The following is a 19,646-nucleotide window of genomic DNA, read 5'->3' as shown; positions in this document are numbered from 1 at the left end:
ATCACATTACTTACATCACATTGATGTTAGACATCATCTAACATCTGGTAGTATGGTGTACGGTTTTTTTTATTTATCATTCTTTCGTTCACTGATATGGACCTCCGTAAAGTAACGCCTGATTCGATAAACAATTATTTAATTTATTGAATCAGGCGTTACTTTGCGGAGTTCCATACCAATGATTTAAAATAATTTCCTTGCTCACCCGCGACAATTATGGTGTGGTGGTGATAGATGGGTTTGTGTGATTTGTGTGTGTTCTTACAGTGAGGAGGTGGAGTAACTGCATGAACACGCATATTTTGCATAAGCTTAACTACCATAAGGTCGCGGGTGAGCAAGGAAATTATTTTAATTCAAACAATTAAATCTATGAAAGCTACTCGCACCATTCTCATCAGCTATTTATTAAAATACGACACGAAAATCATTTCAGAAAATCTAATTATGAATATCGCTGAGAATAGCGCCTCATTTAGTAAAGGTGCTAGGCACATGTAAGAGCGTTTCCGAGTATATTCCATTAGCGTCAAATTGTTATGTATTGTGTATTCGGCCTTACAGCGGGAGAGGGAGTAGGATGAGCTTACATTGGCAACGATTATTTTAAAGATCCTTACTAATCATTACTAAGAAAGAAAGGACGAATAAAAGAAAAAAAAATACTGCTACCAAAAAAAACCTCTTTATTCTTCCCTTCCTGCTGGCATCGCTATACAATCAATCTGTAATCTAGTTAGTTGTTGACCAGCAGTGGTGAAGCGGTATAGCACGCGGTACGGAATACCGAGGATCTGGGTTCGATTCCCAGTGCTGGTCTTATTTTTCTGGTTTTTCTGTGCATTTATATTTCAGTTTGTATTTTCAATCTAATTAAGTTAATTAACGACTTATCGACGGAGTTAGTTTGTTATGAGGGGGTCAAAAGTGGCTCCAAATGGTCCGGGTAAAATTACACACGGTGCTGCTCGCCAGTTCTGTTAGCTTGAACTTGGCTTGACACACTACCGCGTGTCTAGATACTTATTAACACACGTACCAAGAAATCAAGTTACTAAGCTAATAATATTATTGGCATTTAGCCAATGCTGTCTAATTTTATCACATCGAAATATAGGTCGCATGCCTTATAAATATTACCAGTCGATATGTTATAACTTTTGCGACATATCTATGACGTATGGTGTTGTGACAAGAATAATAAATTTATACAAACAAATTCGGGAATACCGGCTGGTCAAGTTATCGTTTTGCTCGTTGCACGTATGATTTGACCGTGTCAATTGTCAATGTAAATACCATGTCGAATATAACGCCCTTGTGTTTTATTTGATAGAAGACAAACAAGCAGACGGTTCACTTGATTAGGACTGCAGATTAGTGCAGATGCGTTGCCGGCCCTGCAAGAAATGGTACACTCGCTTTTTGAAGGTAGCCATATCGCAGCGAGTGGCGAGTGGCGAGTGGCGAGTTGTCGTCCATTGTGGCGTTCTAAGGGGGAGGCCTTTGTCCAGCAGTGGACGTCTTCCGGCTGATGATGATGGGATGATATCGCAGTGAGTAGAAAAGACCTCGGCCGCCAAATTGTTCCATAAATTACATGTCGAGCTGAACTCGATTTAAGACGTGAGGTATCGAAGCTTATTCTTTTAGAATTTACTAACCACTCACCAAAAGGTCTGGTTAAAGTCGCGGGTTCACGGTGGATGCAGGACGCTTCCAACCAAAGCAACTGGAGGTCTATTGGGGGGGCCTATGTCCAATAGTGGACGTCCTATGGTTGATATGATGATGATGATCATAAACCACTCACCAGCACAATTTTCTATAGAATCCGTTACCATTGGCTCGTTCCACGACTGCTTCACACTCGTCCCGAATATCAAATAGATAGAGTTGCAGAAAATATAAATACACGACGACAGGTAGAAAACCTTGCGCCATTCCCCGGCGTCCGTCTGAAATAATACGGAAATAAAAGGCAATGCAATGTACCTTTTAATTTTCGTTTCAACTGCCTGTTTGTATCTACTATGGTATACGTCCGAGTGCTCGATATGCCCAATAAACGACACCCTGCTGTCATCTCTATTGCTAGTGACATAAGATTAAAGCTGCCAACGAATGGGACAGTGACGAGCACTCATACGTTTCCACTATCTACTGTAGCAGTCGAGATCACTGTTAAGTAATACCACCATTGTCTGTCCTAGCTCTTGCAAATCCTTCATCGTAAATTTTGCGAATAGCAAATATTTTTTGTGAAACATTGCTATTACATACACACATACACACACACAAACATTACGCCTGTATTCTCAAACGGAGTAGGCAGAGCACACAAAACGTTACCGCTTCGGAGCCACTTTAGCAATTCTAGGTTTTAAGTTTGACAAACACGGTACAATAGCTTTTGCTATTACATGTTCGATAATTAATTGATTGAGGCGTTACTTTGCGGAGGTCATAATCCACATCAATAAACTACAATCTATTATTGTTATTGCTATATTAATTTTAACAGAAATTGGTAATATAATATAATAAAGGTGTGATGCCGTAATTAAATTAGTTTAATAGCAATTTGTATTGTTCCACAAATTACTGACTAGCCGCTCTCCAGCTCTCCACTGGCTTTGTACGATTATACGAGTATTAATGACGAAAATGAGACTAAAATCTACTCTGCAATCAAGCATTTTCAGTCTCGCGTACCTACTCACTTACTTTTTGTTTCGATTTAGATTTTTATGTACTCTTGAGTACAATTTTATCCAACGTTTCCTTTTATAGAAATCTTTTCCCGATAACGAAAAACAATAAAAAAAAAATTAGCCATTCTCAAATATTAAGCGAACATACATTTCTTCGATTTGTTTTTTTATAATTTATTGGAATCAGGCGTTACTTCGCGGAGGATATCAATGAACAACAAGAATTTCTTTGCTCACCCGCGACCTTTATGATAGCTAAGTTTATGCAAGATATGCGTGTTCATGCAGTTCCTCCACCTCCACACTGTAAGAACACACACAAATCACACAAACCCATCTATCACCACCACCACAATACATTGACGTGTTTCAAACTCAACCAGAGCTCATCTTCAGAGCAACACATCCGTACACCATACTACCAGATGTTAGACCCATCTAGAGTCTAACATCTGGTAGTATGGTGTAACTCATCTGAGTCTAACATCTGGTAGTATGATGTACGGTTGTGTTGCTCTGAAGATGAGCTCTGGTTGTGTGATTTGTGTGTGTTCTTACAGTGTGGAGGTGGAGGAACTGCATGAACACGCATATCAAGCATAAACTTAGCATAAGTTCGCGGGTGAGCAAAAAAATTCTTTTAGTTCATTCATATTTTTATGTACTTTATTTATGATACCACAGGCAGCGAGTGATTGACAGCAGTGCAGTTCCTTACCTCGTCTTTGATGATAGCGCCTGCTGCTAGAGGAGCGACGATGGACGTGAGATTGCCAATGCAGTTGGTGATTCCCAGCATGGTACCAGCAAAGTTGGGAGACATGTCAAGATGTACCAGCTGCGTGAAATAAAACATTCAATTTACGATGACTGAACACCCGGGCTTGCGTCTCTGAGTTTTTCGAAATTCATGTGCGAAGTTATATACTCAAAATTGACCACAAGCTTTACGGTGACGAAAAATACTGTGCTTGTGTGGTGACTACGGCCCAATCCCTCGCGTTCTTTGAGGAGGATTGTGTTCAGCAGTGGGACGTATATAGGCTGGGATGATGATGATGAATAACTTAAGTTGGCTAACCACAGTTTGCTTACGACGATTCTTAATTGTTTAAATTAACCAAATTATGAGAGTAGTAGTAGTAATAAAACTCTTTATTGTACAATAACCTAACCATAAAAAAATATTTTTAATACAAACTTTTTTTGCTGACTGTACTTTTTGTTGACTGTACTTGCATTGTCACCCAAACTACATTTGCATACCAAATTTCAAGTCGATGCTATTAACCGTTGAAGAATTCCATCCTGCAGAGACGATCCTGGCCAGACTACCAGGATTTCACTACTAGATTATATTGTATTATCACGCAATTTACATAATTATTACAAATTTTAAGTCAATCTGACTACTAGAATTTGGTCAAATTTAACTTGAAAGATTTGATTACAGACATAGAGACAGACAGACAACGGGACAGGTGAAACTAAATAAAAGCTTGTAAAAAGGAAACACAAAAGATTACAATTTGTATTGCAATGTGTTTAGACTTTATTTTCCAAGATTTATGTTGTTTGTAGAAACGAACAAAAACGAATCCATAAACTATGTATCTAACAAGAAAAAATCCACTTTGTAAACATGATGTCGATTGCAACTTCTAAACTATAGTGTTGAGTGGTCTTTTGTGGTCTCGTGGCTACAATAGCCGATCTTATTAGGAAAGTCGCACACAAACTGCAAGTGAGGACACCTCTTACATAAATAAACCGCAGATAGGTGGACTCTGCGAACGCAAGGTGCAACCAGTGCAAACTTTGTAACTCGCTAGAAAGCGTACAAATAGCTAGGTAAAATAAATAGAAAATAAAGATGTGGTTTCATACTCAATTTCTTTTTTAAGTGCACTTCCGCTAGTACTGTGGGAAGTGAGATGGGTTACAGCTCTCAATCTCTGACAAATAGCTCGTTTTATTTCAAGCTTTTATTTAACTTGCCCTGTGTTGGGTCAAATCTTGTAACTGAATTTTGACACTCATTCAGTGGTCGAGTTGACTTGAAATTTGGCATACTTATTACAATCCGGTGACAATATATTAAATTTAGTAGTAAAAATCTGACGGTCAGGCCAGGATTGTCTCCGCAACGTTTGACATAACCGTTGGTTGTGGTGTCAACAGCATTGACTTAAAGTTTGATACAGAAATTTAGTTTGAATGACAATGCAAGGACCTACTATCAACAAAAAGTTCAGCAAAAAAAACTTGCATTAAAACTATATTTTTAATAAATAAATATTTTTAACCCGTTTGACTAACTCGTGAATTGTTGGTAAAGGAAGATATTATACATTACTAATGATAGTGTCTTTTCCAACCTCGACATTGGCGGAATCATCGATAGTATCGATGGAGCTATACTTGCAAGAATTGAATTGAATTGAATACATTACTAATTGGATGCAACGTACCATGTAGCCAGTATAGTGCCCTGCGTTGAGGCCAACCACCATAGTCAGAAGGCCAACTGCAAGCGTTATGTTTCCTGCCGGTACGAATGCCAGGCCAATGAGGAATATCGCTGGACCAAAGTGACCTAGAAAAGATGGTAACCATGTCAAAATTTTGATTTACAATCAATACGATAAAATCATCGGATATTAAGTATAAGTTAAGCATTAATGCAGAATATTTCAGAACGTACCTAGTTGGGTTGAATTGATGTGATCAAGATTGTACTGCGTCAAAAGAGGAATATTTTAAAATAAATGAAAAAAAACCTCCACAGCGGTGTTTTTTCAAGCTAACCCAACCAGCTGTTGAAATATTCCAGATACGTTTAAATACACTTTTTATAGTTTTTCACATCGATTTCTATGACAGCGACCCTGGCTAATTTAAAAAAAATATATAATTCTAATTAAGGTTTAATAACACTAAGTTTTTTCTGCCGTGAGCCCTTATATTTAGGAAACTATTAAAGTAATAATAAAAAACCCTACTATGCTATCAACTATGTAGGACAGACAATACCATGAGCGTACAATCTCATGGGTAATTTCTGTCACAAGTGATTTTTTTCCAGCCAGTCATTGTGTAGATAGGTATAAGCTAATCACCGGTTATAATGGCCCAACTTTTTAGAAAACATAAATCATGTAAAATTTTAACGTAACATTCAGTAAACTTACCGATGCTGTTGCTTATTTTTCTAGTAACAGTTGCACTGAGCCACCTCTTTGCGAGAATGTAGTCGGACAGAAATCCAAAGGGAAAACTTAACACGTACATGGCGATGTAAGGAAGCGCTGACATCACTCCGTTCTGACAAAAGAAGGTAACAGAGAATGTTAAATATGTTTTAGAAATCTTAGATTTCGTTAAAAAAAACCTTTTGCTGATGAAACAAATAATACGAGTATATCAAACATTTAGACAAATATGCCAGGATTGGTACAAATATAAGAATAAAATGGAATAAAAATGAACTAAAAGAATTTCCTTGCTCACCCCCGACTTTACGATAGCTAAGCTTATGCAAAATATGCCTGTTCAATTTATTGAATCAGGCGTTACTTTGCGGAGTTCTGCAAAGTAACGCCTGATTCAATAAATTATTTATTATTTAAAATGGAATAGGTTTTCAATAATTGGTATTTCAATTCAATTCCATTATCATACATTAAATATTTACTAATTCATGGGTCTAGTTTCAACTGAAATTCTGAAGTTTTACTAAATTATATAAAAATCCTTAAAAGTTACAGCATAGTCTCTATTTTATTGTATGACGATAACTAGCTAAACAAACAAAATCTACATGTTTCTGTCCGTGTTTGTATGTCCCGGGATTGTGAGTTTGATTTTTTGCAAAATTACAATTACTAAATACATAAACTTACAAATTAATCGCCCTGGGCTAGCACTGGGCCCGCTTAGGAAGTATGGCTTAACTCCTCTCATTGTAAGAGGAGGCCCAGTCCATAAAGGCTGGGATAGTGAGGATGACGAAACGGTTGATGATAAACGAAATAAATACAACAATCATTACCGCTTTTATGTCTACTCCCCAGTACTTGGCTCATGTAGCTTGGCATCTCAGTCATGAGTGTCCAGAAGCCCCAATGGTGGCCGCAATGCACCACGATCAGACTCAGAAAAGGAATGGAGGTGAACAAAGACTTCCATGGGGTCGCGAATGACTGGAAGATAAAGATAAGTCAAGTACCCAGATAGCGGATCAGCTTGCAGCAAACTTGATTTGTCTTTGATTATAAATTGCTACGTCAAATATAACAAGGCAAGTTTGTGACAATCTTGCTGCAACTTGTAAATTTAAGGATAAAGTTTCAAGTTTGTTGTAACGTTGCTGCAAACTTGTAAGTTATTTAAATTTTCAAAGATGATCTTTCAAATTTGTTTTTAAGTTGCTGCAAACTTGTTTTTGCTAGCGAATCTCGTCATGACATAAGCGCTCTTGCCGCTTTCACTTCCATTGTTGCCAGTGCAGATCTCCGATCGAATTGTGTATAATTTAGATTTATTCCGGATTGTCAACGGATCGTAGCTGTTTTTATTTTTCTATGCTTTTCTACCTTATTTACATGCATAGAAAAATAAAACAGACTTAATAATTGCATCCATACTCCTTTACATAAAAATAAGTTTTTTCTTCACACAAGCAGCAATTTTAATGAAAATATTTAAGTATACGATACTTGTGTTTTTCTTTGGAATATAAGTAATTAACCTGCACTGTTTAACGCAATACGTGTAACGTAATAAGGTAAGTTTATTATATATTACTTAAACAGTAGTGTTTATTATAGTACAGTTGTAGCAAAAACCCATATTAAGTACAACTATTTAAGGCAGCAATTATTATACAATCATGATAAAAAAAACGTAACGAATTGTGATACAACTTGATGTCTTTAAGATTGCACTTTCAATTTTATTCTCATGCATGCGCTTATAGATTATCGAATCGCCAACTACTACTAACAACTACTTCAAAATCCAGAAGCTATTTGTGTTAACTCAGTATTTATAGGCCTCCGTGTTTGTACCTGTATGAAATAGTTATACCACGCCACATTGCAGTTTTTAATTTTTATCGTCTTTTTAGGATTTTAGTTCAGGAGCTGGCAACACTGACCCGACTGTCTGTTCTGTCACTGTCACTACTTTCCCGCGGAATCAAAGCAACGTAGCGTCAGGTTTTATGTCCAAAAAGAGAGAAATTGTAAATTTTAACGAAGTTGTGTAGTTTAAAGGTGGTATAAATGAGCGTCCTCAGTTATTGAATAAAGTTGTGTTGTGTACGTGGAAGTTAGAAGTGAATAAGACTCGAGTGTTCGTATCCGTCGACTCCGTCGTCTTGGTGGACGCGCTGTGAAATTAAGGTTAGTTTTATTTCAACATTTTCTATTAAAGTTTCATTATCATTTTCAATAAAGTATGAATTCCGTATGTAACTAATTTCCTGAAGCTAGTTAGTATGTAAGTGATGTGGGTGCAGCCCCGGATCTTCAATTTTTTTTAGGCGGGTCAAAAACTGAAAAATGCCGCCCCAGCCCACTTTGGTGTGATTTTGGCCGCCCTCAAGTGCGAATTTGGCCGCCCTCAAGTGTGAATTTGGCCGCCCTCTGAACTTGCCGCCCGGGGCATAGGCCCCGGTTACCCCCCACCTAGATCCGGCCCTGTGTATGGGTGCATACCCACATCACTTACATACTTAGCAGCTTATGCGTTAGCTTGCATATGCAGGTATTTTTAATCTACTTACTTTTTGACCTTTAACATACCTTGTCATTTTATTTAGGATAAACCAAGCATGTCTCGAAAACCTTATTTTCTGATGTCGAGGCAAGGACAATTAAAAAGATTAAAAATGGAAATGTCACAGATGGCACAAACTCATGCAAATATTTCTACTAATGACAACCACTCAGAGGAAAACATATCATTTTCGGATCAAGAAATGATGCCGCCAATTGAAGAAAATGAATTTGACAATATTGACCAGGGTTCCTTTCCTCGTCATTCCAATTCCCCTCCAATCCAACCAAGTACGGCATCTTCTGAAAATTATTCCGTGTACCACAATTTACTTGAAGAACATCCTTTATCAGATAGTGATCATGAAAATCAAGTTAATCCAGTGGATATAAATGATTCATTTATAAATAATCTAAGACATTGGGCTCTTAAATACCAAGTGACACATGTTGCCATAAATGCATTGTTGAACATTTTAAAAAATCATAACTGTTTCGACTTGCCTGCAGATGCTAGATCATTGCTTAAGACTCCAGAAAATGTTATCACTCGAATTGTAGAACCGGGTCATTACTCGCATATTGGTTTAGAGAAAAACTTGAGAAAAATATGGGAATTTGTTACAGAAAATGAAAGCGAAATTAATCTACTAATAAATATTGATGGAGTACCATTGTTTAAAAGTAGTTCAATGGAGTTTTGGCCAATTCTAGGTTTAGTCTCTAATATTCCTTCTATAAAATCAGTGGTCTTCCCTATTGGTGTGTATTGTGGCACTAAGAAACCTAGTAGCTGCACATCTTTCATGGAAGAATTTGTTTCTGAGATTGTTAATTTGATTAGCTCTGGTTTGACTATTAGTGGCAAAAATATAAAAGTTGCTATAAAAGGTTTTGTTTGTGACACTCCGGCAAAGTCTTTTCTATTGGGAGTTAAGGGACACACCGGTTATTATTCATGCACAAAGTGCAAGCAACCTGGTGTTTATCTGCAAAATAGAATGACATTTCCTGAGTGTGATGCCTCACTTAGAACCCATGAAGAGTTTATTCAGATGGCTGATGAAGATTTTCAGCATATCCAAACGCCATTAACTGCCATTCCTGGCATACATTTTATTAAAAGTTTCCCATTGGATTACATGCACCTTGTTTGCCTTGGAGTTGTGCGCACTCTTATTTATTTATGGATGTTTGGACCAGTCCCATTAAAACTCCCTCGTCTAATTTTAAATAACATTAGCACTGATCTGGTTGCACTTGCCAAGCACATGCCTTTAGAGTTTAATAGGAAACCACGTTCTTTAGATGAAGTAAAAAGATGGAAGGCAACTGAATTTCGCCAATTTCTGCTGTACACAGGGCCATTAGTACTTTTAAAATTGCGGTCTGAATATTTATCATATTATGAAAATTTTCTAAGCCTTACTGTTTCTATGAGTATATTATTAAACCCTGAATATTGTTTTGAGTACAATGATTATGCTAGAAATCTTCTAAAACATTTTGTCAAGACTTTCATCAATATTTATGGTTCCCAAATGGCAACTTATAATTTACATGGTCTCATACACCTTAGTGATGATGTCTTTGAATTTGGTGCACTTGATTCCTGTTCAGCATTTCCCTTTGAAAATTTTTTACAGGTTTTCAAAAAGAATATCAGAAAAGGGGACAAACCCCTTCAGCAAATAATAAAAAGGTTTGGGGAAATATCCAATACTAACTTTTGGGCTAAAAATATGGCACCCTGTGGTTCTACTTACCCACATTTCTCAAAACCTCACACATTGGGCATTCTTTTGCCAGGCTGTGACAGATTACAGCAGTTCAGTTCAATGAAATTTCATTCCTTTGTTATAAACACAAGACATCCAGACTCTTATTGCATTTTAAAAGATGGTAGTATTGTAGAAGTGCGCAATATAGTGTTTTCCAGACATGCAAGGGGCATGGTTATACTTTGTGAAGAGTTTGCAACAAAAGAAAACTTCTTTGATGCTCCATTAATAGAAAGTTCAAGCATAGGAATACATGTTGTAAAAAAAAAATTAAATCTTTGTGCAAAACCTGTGACAGACGTTGTGGGTAAAGTTGTACTTCTCCCTTTAAATGATCACCATGTTGCGATCAAAATGCTGCATTCATAGTATTAGTAGGTCTATTTAATTTGCAAGTCCTGTTTCTTCCATAATGTCTTTTCCTCGTGGTCTTGTTGGTATTGTCAAAGAGGATGATTATTTTCTATAGGTATGTTATAATGGTGTGGTGTTGGGTTAGAGTAGCACCACCCCATTTCTTCCTGTGGGTGTCGTAAGAGTCGTACTAAGGGAACAGGGTTGAAGTGTGTTGTGGGCGATGGGCTAGCAACCTATCACTGCGATATCACATTTTGTCGATCTTTTATACCCTCATCTATGCTAAAAGTGGCACTGGAAGATACGTTCCATGTGCTCTGCCTATCCCTTCTAGGGATAAAGGCGTGAGTTTATGTATGTATGTATGTTATAATGGTGGATATTCTTCTCAGGTCAACTGTTACAATGATTGTGTTACATTTTAATATCTGATAGTAATTTAAAATGTATTTTCAGATATTATACAATGGCAAATTTTGTTATTGTCAAATTTGTGGATGAGGATGACGCACCAGGCATAATTGCTTCAAACTGGATAGTGAATGACTGTTCATGTTACTATCCTAATGTACGCACAGAAGAATTAAAGGATAAATTATTAAAAAAGAAAGCTGAACCTGAACCTGGTGATACATGGACCCAGTATAAGATAAAAATTCTAAAATACTATGGTATTCTATTTTTAGATAATATAAGACTTATTTAATTATTAGCTTTTCAACTTATTCTTTAAACAGTCTGTTAAATATTCAAATTGTATTAAAAGTGAAAATTCAACTTTACTTTCAGAAACATATGCAGAGGCACGCATCCATTTAAAAAAAGCAGAGGAAACATCCAATTTGGACTCTGACGAGGAAGTGAGAAAAAGGAAAAGAAAAATAAGAAATGTTTACCTGCCAGAAGACTTTGGAGAGAACTCAGGAGATGAATTCCCCACTTTAAAAATGACCAAAACCCAACCTTTAAAAAAGAAGGAAATAAATCTTTCTAAATACCCTATTCCGCCTAAACCTAAACCAATTGCCAAGTTAAACACACTGGTGGACCAAGCAGGAGCAGAAAAAATTAAAAAATCCAGTAATACTACTGAGTCAAATTGCCCACTCATCATTGTTCCAGCTGGAGACTACACATATGGTAAATGCCATCATTTTATTTTTGCTAGCTATTATTAAGTTTTTACTGTAGCTTTATGCGTGTGACAGCTGGTCATCTCGGAACAATTTTAAAGTAAAGTAAAAAAAAATATTTATTGTCACACCAAGTTTACCACATTACACGTTTGACTTTAATGATTACAACTGTGATATCTATCTATATCTAACTATTATTAAATATTATCTATATCTAATTATTATTTTCGTTTATAAAACGAAAAAAAATCAACTGACTGACACAGCACCAAGTTACAATGAAACCAATAGACTTAGGGCATATATTATACAAAGTGTACCAAAACCTAAATTGCAATGAATACCACAGATATAATAACTAATAATAAATAAAAAAAATTGCTACTTTTTACTTAAGCGGTTGTTATAGGGGTTTTGGTACACCTTTTATATTACTACGTTACTAATCTTTTTTTTCTTCTGCATTCATGTCTGAAAAGTTGAAGCAGATATTGCCGAAGTTTCCAGTGACATGGCAGAAGATGCAGACTTGGCTCGGAATTACTGTTCTAACGAAACTGTAGACTTTCCATTGGGCAAGTATTATCTTTAATTATCTATATACCTATTCATTATGAGGTGGAGGCAAGAAGCCTTTTATTACATGCTTTTCTTTGTTTCAAGCAGTGCCTGAAGTTATTGATGCAGATATTGCAGAATTTGCCAATAATGGACCAATACAACGGAACTTGACTGTAAATAACCCAAACGTAACCACTTCATCCAGTCCCACTCACAAACGTGATGTCACAAACTGTGTAATGGGTAAGTGTTTCATAAATTTTATAACTTTTTGTCAATAATAATAATTGTAGTTAAAAGACTTCAATTGATTATTTTTGTTACAGGCTGTCCTATAAGCAAGCAGTTTGGAATCCAACAGACTCATCTAATTCAAGTTGTGACTGACCTAGCCAAGCAAATGGTCGATCTAAATAGAAAAGTTGACTTACTGTTAGGAAAACATGCAGCTGACGCCTGTATTGTACCTACAGAAGAGAATTTAGCAATTTCTGAATTATTAGCAAGTCTTCCTGTAAAGGATGATGCAAGCTTTTGTCATTTCAATGAACAGTTAGAAATAAGTCGGAACAAACAGGCAGTTGTAAGTATACATATACAAACAGTTTTTTTTTTCTTTTCGTTAGGTTGTAAATTACAACTTATTTTACAGATGTCGTTTTTGGCTGGTATTGGTGGTAGAAACATCCGAAGTCTAACAACTAATATATTGAGAAGAATATTACAGGACGAAGTTGCAGAGTTGTATTCCTTAACTGGCAAACAAATGAAAAATTCCAATAAAAAAACATTTTTGAAGACAGAAACCTGTAAAATAATATTTCGTGAGTATATTTTGCATAAGTACATGAAATTTTGTGAGTAGGTTCAATAAGGATAGGTATATAATTATTTTGTCGAGTCAGTTTTTCGAAATTATGGTCGAGTCAGTTTTAATAAAAAATGGCGGAGATATGGGGGTTGAATCCGTGAAAAATATCATGTTTCCGCCATTTCATTTTTCCCGGTTGCATTCCAAAGGACCCATGAAAATTTTCATTTTTGCCATGACGTGCGCTGTCATCGCTTTTAATTCGCCCACCACACACTTCACTCAAAGCCAATACTAAATTTATTATCTTGTGTGCGCTACGGGTTTAATTTAAAGTTTGTTTTTTTTAGAAATCTGCAAGAAAGTTTTCGAAGATGCGACAGAAAATAATCTTAAAGAAATAATTAGTGACTGGCTTAATCAGGCGAAAGTTAGGACAACAAGAAGGTAATATTTAGACTAAGTATACATATAAAAAAATTCACACAAATTGACATAGCCTATAGTCCTGCAGAAAACTCTAGAAAGGCTTTTGCTGTTGGCAAGAAAGATATTTGCCACTCACTCTTACCCATAGTTGCGTCTCAAAACATGCCGCAATAACTCTCTAGTCTAAACCTTGCATGAGCCCTTACCTGGGACGTATTGCATAACATTTTAAGACTCATAATTCAAGCGTATTTTTTTAAAATAAAAGAGATTGAAAAGAGGCTTGATTGTACTATGACTTGTAAAATGTTATGCAATAGGCCCCAGGAGATTAAGTATTCATAGTAGATACTTTTAACATGTTACTTGTTCCCCATGAAAAGTGCAAAATTTACTCCTCAAGTTCACTTCAATATTTTGTATGCAATAATGCATCCTTTTTTATACATGGACTTAAACTGGACAAAAAAGTGAAAAAGTCATAATAATTTTATTTATTTGTTTCAGAGCAGAAAGACTAAACAATAATAAATAATAAGCGTACGCTGAAAACATGGATGTGTAGCGTCGATTTAAAATTGCACTACCACATATCATCCTGTGGGTGTCATAAGAGGAATTATCCGGAGATTGGGCAGCAGCGTCCTGCGTGTCAATCCGCCTGCCTAATTTTATAGTTAATTACGAAAATAAATGTTGTCATTCATGTAGAGGTACTCGAGTGTATTCTTTACTGCGAAACGCACGTAGGGTATGGCTATGTCTATTTTAGTACTGAAAGATAGTGATTAGTCACATTTCTTTGCATGATTTATATTATAACAGTTACTCTTGTCTGGTTTCACTGTAATGTGGCCATAACTCAGGAACTAGAATTGGCATAGTTGTACTTTTAATTCCCCGTTTTCTCAGGTTCTCCCTCGTGGTCTTACCTGTAGGACTCAATAGTAGGACCACGAGAAAACTGGGATAATATCCCCGTTTAACAAAGAAGCTGCAAGTTTGTTGGGGCAACATTGCGTATACTTTGTGAAAACAGACTTCATGCAAGTTTGTGATGTCAGCATTGTATATAAATTGTATAAACAAACATTGACCAAGTTTGTCATTTCAGTATTGCATGTAGTTTGTTGAAACAAACTTCATGCAAGTTTGTGATGTCAGCATTGTATATAAATTGTATAAACAAACATTGACCAAGTTTGTCATTTCAGTATTGCATGTAGTTTGTTGAAACAAACTCCATGCAAGGTTGTTCCTGGGAAACTAGAAAGCTTGATTCAAACTTGCATCAAGTGTATATACTTGCCATGGCAAACTTGTCACAAACCTTCACTTTTGATACATCAAACTTGTAGCAAGTCCGATCCAAGTTTAAATTGCTATCTGGGTAACATTTTGTTTTGTTGGTGTTGGTTGTATACTTCAACTTGTCAACATAAACAACGCGTCAGATTCTTATATGGAGTTTCATAGTGAATCTAGACTATTTTATCCACGGTTGACCATCAAATCCAATGGACATCTCTGAATATTTTTTTGCTAAATCGTTTAATATGAAAGATGGCGCGGCCCGAAAAATAATCTCCAAAATATTAATTCCTGATTGTTTCAAGTTGGCCTGGCAAGAAATTGATGACATAATTGACTTCAAAATTATTATAAAAATAAACTCTTGCTACTATATCATTTAAGTCACTACAGCACAATTTAATGCACGTAAAATCTCACCTTATGTCCACCAACATGGCCCAAGGAATTCTGAATGAATAGTCTCTCCTTCTCACTTATCATTCTAGAAGTTTGTGGAGACGCTGCACCAATGAGGAGGTACAGCACCATCCATATGACCCCTAACGTGCCATTGGCGTAGAAGATGGATGGCCATCCCCAATACTCTGCTAGGAATCCTGCTGACATGAGCTCAGCAGCGGTTCCTAATTGAGCTCCTGAAAATAGGTGATTGTGATTGTGATCGATTTAGTAAGACAGGCGCGTAGCTGCTTGTAAAAAGAATTGCCAATACTTTTGACTAGGCATTAATGTTTATTCTACAAAATTACAAATAATTTTACTTCTGAATCGCTACATTCTTGAGAGAAAGATAATGGTGGTCAGTTAGCAAACGTCATGACGAGTTTCTGCCTAACATCCTTCTGAATCAGAAACTGAGTACAGTCAACGTCATAGATAAGTGATCACTTTCTTACCTTGTCACCTTAACGTCATGTTTGAAAAGCCATACGAAATAGTGTAATGACTGAAAGCGACAAGGTACAGAAATGATCACTTATTTATGACGTTGACTGTACCAAATGTAAGCCCAAGTAAGAGTAAATACAAAACTTGAAATATGGGTAGATTTAAAATACATGGTTAGAATATTAATCTTCTTATAGTCAAAATACCACTAACGGGACTTATCACGCTAAAACACACGAGTAATATATATACCTCGACGTTTCAATTCAACCACATTACAATGGCCGTGGTCACGAGTAGACTAAAGTGCAGGGGACGGGGGAATTATTGAGCCTTATGATTTGTATCTGGACATTTAAATTTTACATTCATTATTTTTACTTATTTTGTTAATTTTATTACATTGTATTTTACTTGTTGTCCTAGCAACAGAGCATGTGAAACATAATAATATTTAAGACCTGTTTTGTACACCATGTTTTTATGTAAAAATAAAGTATTTGATTGATTGAGAAACTGGTGAATGTCTACATTTGGAGTATAGCCTTTAAGGCTGCGAAACGTGGATCATGACCCAAAGAGACAGAGAGAGATTGGAAGCGTTCGAAATGTAGTGTTGGAGGAGGATAGAAAAGATCAGCTGGATAGAAAAGAAAAGTAATGAGGAAGTTTTAAATATGGTTAACGAAAAAAAATATCTTTGTTGAAAATAATTGAGAACAGGAAAGGGAAGATGTTAGGCCATCTCTTACGGCACGATAATTACATTAAGACCATAATAGAAGGGAAGATAAAAGGGAAAAGGAAAAGAGGAAGACCAAGAAGGACATATATGGAGAAAATAAAAGAAAAAAATAATGTTTCATTATATAAAGAAGTAAAGGAAAGAGCGGAATGTAGAATAAGCTCGAAATTACTCCACCGACAAGAGCCTAGCTCTTAAATAATTATGATGATGATGATTGATTGATTGACGTCGAGGTAAATATTACTATGTGTTTTAGCGGGGTAAGTCCCGTTTGTGATATTTGAACTATGAGTGAAAATTACGAAAGTTTAAAACAGTATAGTTATCATCTTGCTCTTTAATATACCTGCGTAAATGATGGTACTAAGTCGACTTTTCTCCTCTAAGGGCACCCATTTGCTGATCAGGTTGTGAGTGCACGGATAGAGAAACCCCTGAGTGAGACCTTGCAAGGCCCTGCACACACAAACTAATTGCCAGCCACCCTGGAATACAAACAAAAACATAATAAATAATCCACGTCCATACTAATATAATAAATGGGAAAGTGTGTGCGTTTGTGTATTTGTCCGTCTTTCACGTCGAAATGGAGCAACGGATCGACGTGATTTAAAAAAAAAGAGATAGTTATGGGCCAGAGAGTGACAATAGGCTACTTTTATCTAGGAAAAATGCACAGTTCCCGAGGAAACAGCGCGCGATAACCGAATTCCACGCGAGCGAAGCCGCGGGCAAAAGACAGTAATTAATAAATATTACATTATGACACCAATATTGATCTAGTCCCAAACTAAACAAAGCTTGTACTATGACTAGGCAACGGATAAACATACTTATGTAGATAAAAACATAGGTACTTAAATACATACTAAATATCCAAGAGAACAAACATTCGTATTCATACAAATATCTGCTCCAGCTGGGGATCGAACCTGGAACCTTATGCTTCGAAGTCAGGTTCTCTAAACCACTAGGCTATCCGATCGTCGACATGTCATACCATCATCATCATCAGCCGTAAGACGTCCAATGCTGGAAAAAGGCCTCCACCTTAGAACGCCACAATAAACGACAACTCGCCACTTGCATCCACCGGTTTCCCGCAACATACCTGCCGCATCGTCGACATGCCTGGTTTGAATACTTACTATTCAATCAACCGGGGTAAAAAACCGTGCACTTTACATTACATTACATTACAATACATTAAATTATACGAGCGGACCAATGTAATTCAACTGGCACGATTTTTTTGTAGGTCTAAATTGGGCTTTATAACACTCTAAAGTTAAAATTTCTGAGAAAATAACAATATATCAAGTGAACATTATGTATTTTGTCCATTATGTCTTTCGAACTTTATGTCATTTGATATATATTACAACTTACATAATAAGCGGCTGTCGGCAACAAGAGCGAGATGACAGAGTTGCAACCAATGCTGATGGTGATCAATATGCTCCCCCCGAACCTGTCGGCTAGCAGGCCTCCTGGCACCTGCAGGATCACGTAGCCCCAGAAGAAGGAGGACAGAATCACGCTCTGGATCTTCATGCTCCAGTCGAAGGTCTGGAAAAGAATAGAGTAATTAAAAATGTGACTGCTAATGATAATATTGCTTGTGTTTAGAAAAACAGAAACTAAGAGAGTAAATCTAGTTTAATTTATACTAATACTAGTGTTTACCCGCGCCTTCACACGCATCATCCATCAGAACCAACAATCAAATTAAATCTCCAGGATATTACACATGCACACACACACACACACACAAACACGCAAAATAATATAGCATTTTAATAATATTATTACGTTTTTTTGCGAAAAGAAGAACATTCGATTTAGATTATTTTAGGAATTGCATCGAATTTCGTATATTGTAAGTTTTGATTTTCAGAGTTTTGTCATTAGGAATAACGTAGGTACTCAGGTACGTTGGTAGACAGGAGATGAGGTGGACCGACGACCTGGTCAAAGTGGCGGGAAGGTGCTGGATGAGGAGAGCACTGGACCGAGATGAGTGGCGAGCAATGCAGGATGCCGACACTCAGCATTGGGTGGCTATGGGCTGAAGAAGAGAAGAAGAGAGGTACTCAGGAATTTTGATTTTCCATATTATTATGCCACGAATCCGTTTTAAGTCGTGCAAGTGAAATTAAACTTTCGGGCGGTTTAGTAATTTTTCGGTCAACTAAACATGGTCCATTGGATGCAAGGAATTTAATGTCTACGCTAGCTGGCGCGGGTGCATTTCGCAGGCGCATCCCTGCGGGCGTGGGTGCAGATATAATACGTCGCACGCGACGCGTGCAGTTAGCGCTGGTTGTAGGGCAAACCTTGGTTAAGAGGGTTTATACCTGCTGAAAAACAAAAATGCAACGTTGCCAGCTCAGCAGGTATAAACGCTCTTAAGGTGATTTTCCACCGGCGAGATGAGACGATAATTGAAATTAGTATGGCGGTACCGCGGCGGCCCCCGGCGGCTCGTTTCGCCTCGCCGGTGGAAAATCACCATTAATCGGTGACATAAAGTTATTCGGTGATAGCTTCTTATCGACTAATCATCATTCCCAGCCTATATACGTCCCACTGCTGGGCACAGGCCTCCTCTCTGAACAAGATGGCTTGGGCCATAGTTCCCACGCGGGCCCAGTGCGGATTGGGAACTTCACACACACCATTGAATTGCTTCGCAGGTTTGTGCAGGTTTCCTCACGATGTTTTCCTTCACCGCAAAGCTCGTGGTAAATTTTAAATGCAATTCCGCACATGAATTTCGAAAAACTCAGAGGTGCGAGCCGGGTTTGAACCCGCGACCCTCTGTTTGAGAGGCGATTGGTCAAATTACTAGGCCACCACGGCTTTTTCTTATCGAATAATAGCACGTCTAATAACTCGATACTATTCAAGCTTGTAACGATTGCCAGTCGATGGTGGCACTTCCATTCAACATGATAACGTGTGGCAAGTACCCGGACACATCCGTCAAAATTAAGAAAAAAGTAATTGTTATATCAATTAGTGTAACTTCTTATGTTTCGCTGCAAGGAGCACGATTTTCAATAATATGTTACTGTGGAAAAACATTTTTTTTTATTCGACTGGATGGCAAACGAGCAAGTGG

General features: G+C 37.0%; 2 protein-coding genes and 1 pseudogene across 5 annotated transcripts in view; 2 read left to right on the top strand and 1 right to left on the bottom strand.

Annotated features, from left to right (window-relative positions):
* LOC141437263 (putative inorganic phosphate cotransporter) overlaps positions 1-19,646 on the top strand; it is a gene marked incomplete in the record, with an annotated part of 86,677 nt that overhangs the window by 26,798 nt on the left and 40,233 nt on the right.
* On the bottom strand, positions 1,381-18,595 carry LOC141437120 (putative inorganic phosphate cotransporter; annotated as a pseudogene).
* Positions 7,736-14,439, top strand: LOC141437259 (uncharacterized). Of its 4 annotated transcripts, none has more exons than XM_074100516.1 (10): positions 7,736-8,122; positions 8,542-10,199; positions 11,092-11,306; positions 11,425-11,775; positions 12,251-12,346; positions 12,438-12,575; positions 12,659-12,915; positions 12,985-13,156; positions 13,494-13,590; positions 14,085-14,439. In XM_074100516.1, exons 2-10 carry the CDS (start codon positions 8,554-8,556, stop codon positions 14,098-14,100), a joined length of 2,988 nt encoding a protein of 995 aa, XP_073956617.1. In that variant the 5' UTR covers positions 7,736-8,122; positions 8,542-8,553; the 3' UTR covers positions 14,101-14,439. The 4 variants fall into 4 exon arrangements, with proteins under 4 accessions (XP_073956617.1, XP_073956616.1, XP_073956619.1 ...); XM_074100515.1 differs by having other exon boundaries at positions 14,080-14,439; XM_074100518.1 differs by lacking the exon at positions 8,542-10,199 and having other exon boundaries at positions 14,080-14,439.

The sequence above is a fragment of the Choristoneura fumiferana genome, chromosome 17 (genome assembly GCF_025370935.1).
Source record: "Choristoneura fumiferana chromosome 17, NRCan_CFum_1, whole genome shotgun sequence".
Classification (NCBI taxonomy): domain Eukaryota; kingdom Metazoa; phylum Arthropoda; class Insecta; order Lepidoptera; family Tortricidae; genus Choristoneura; species Choristoneura fumiferana.
The sequence above is the reverse complement of the archived record's forward strand: the minus strand, read 5'-3'. Positions and strand labels throughout refer to the sequence as shown.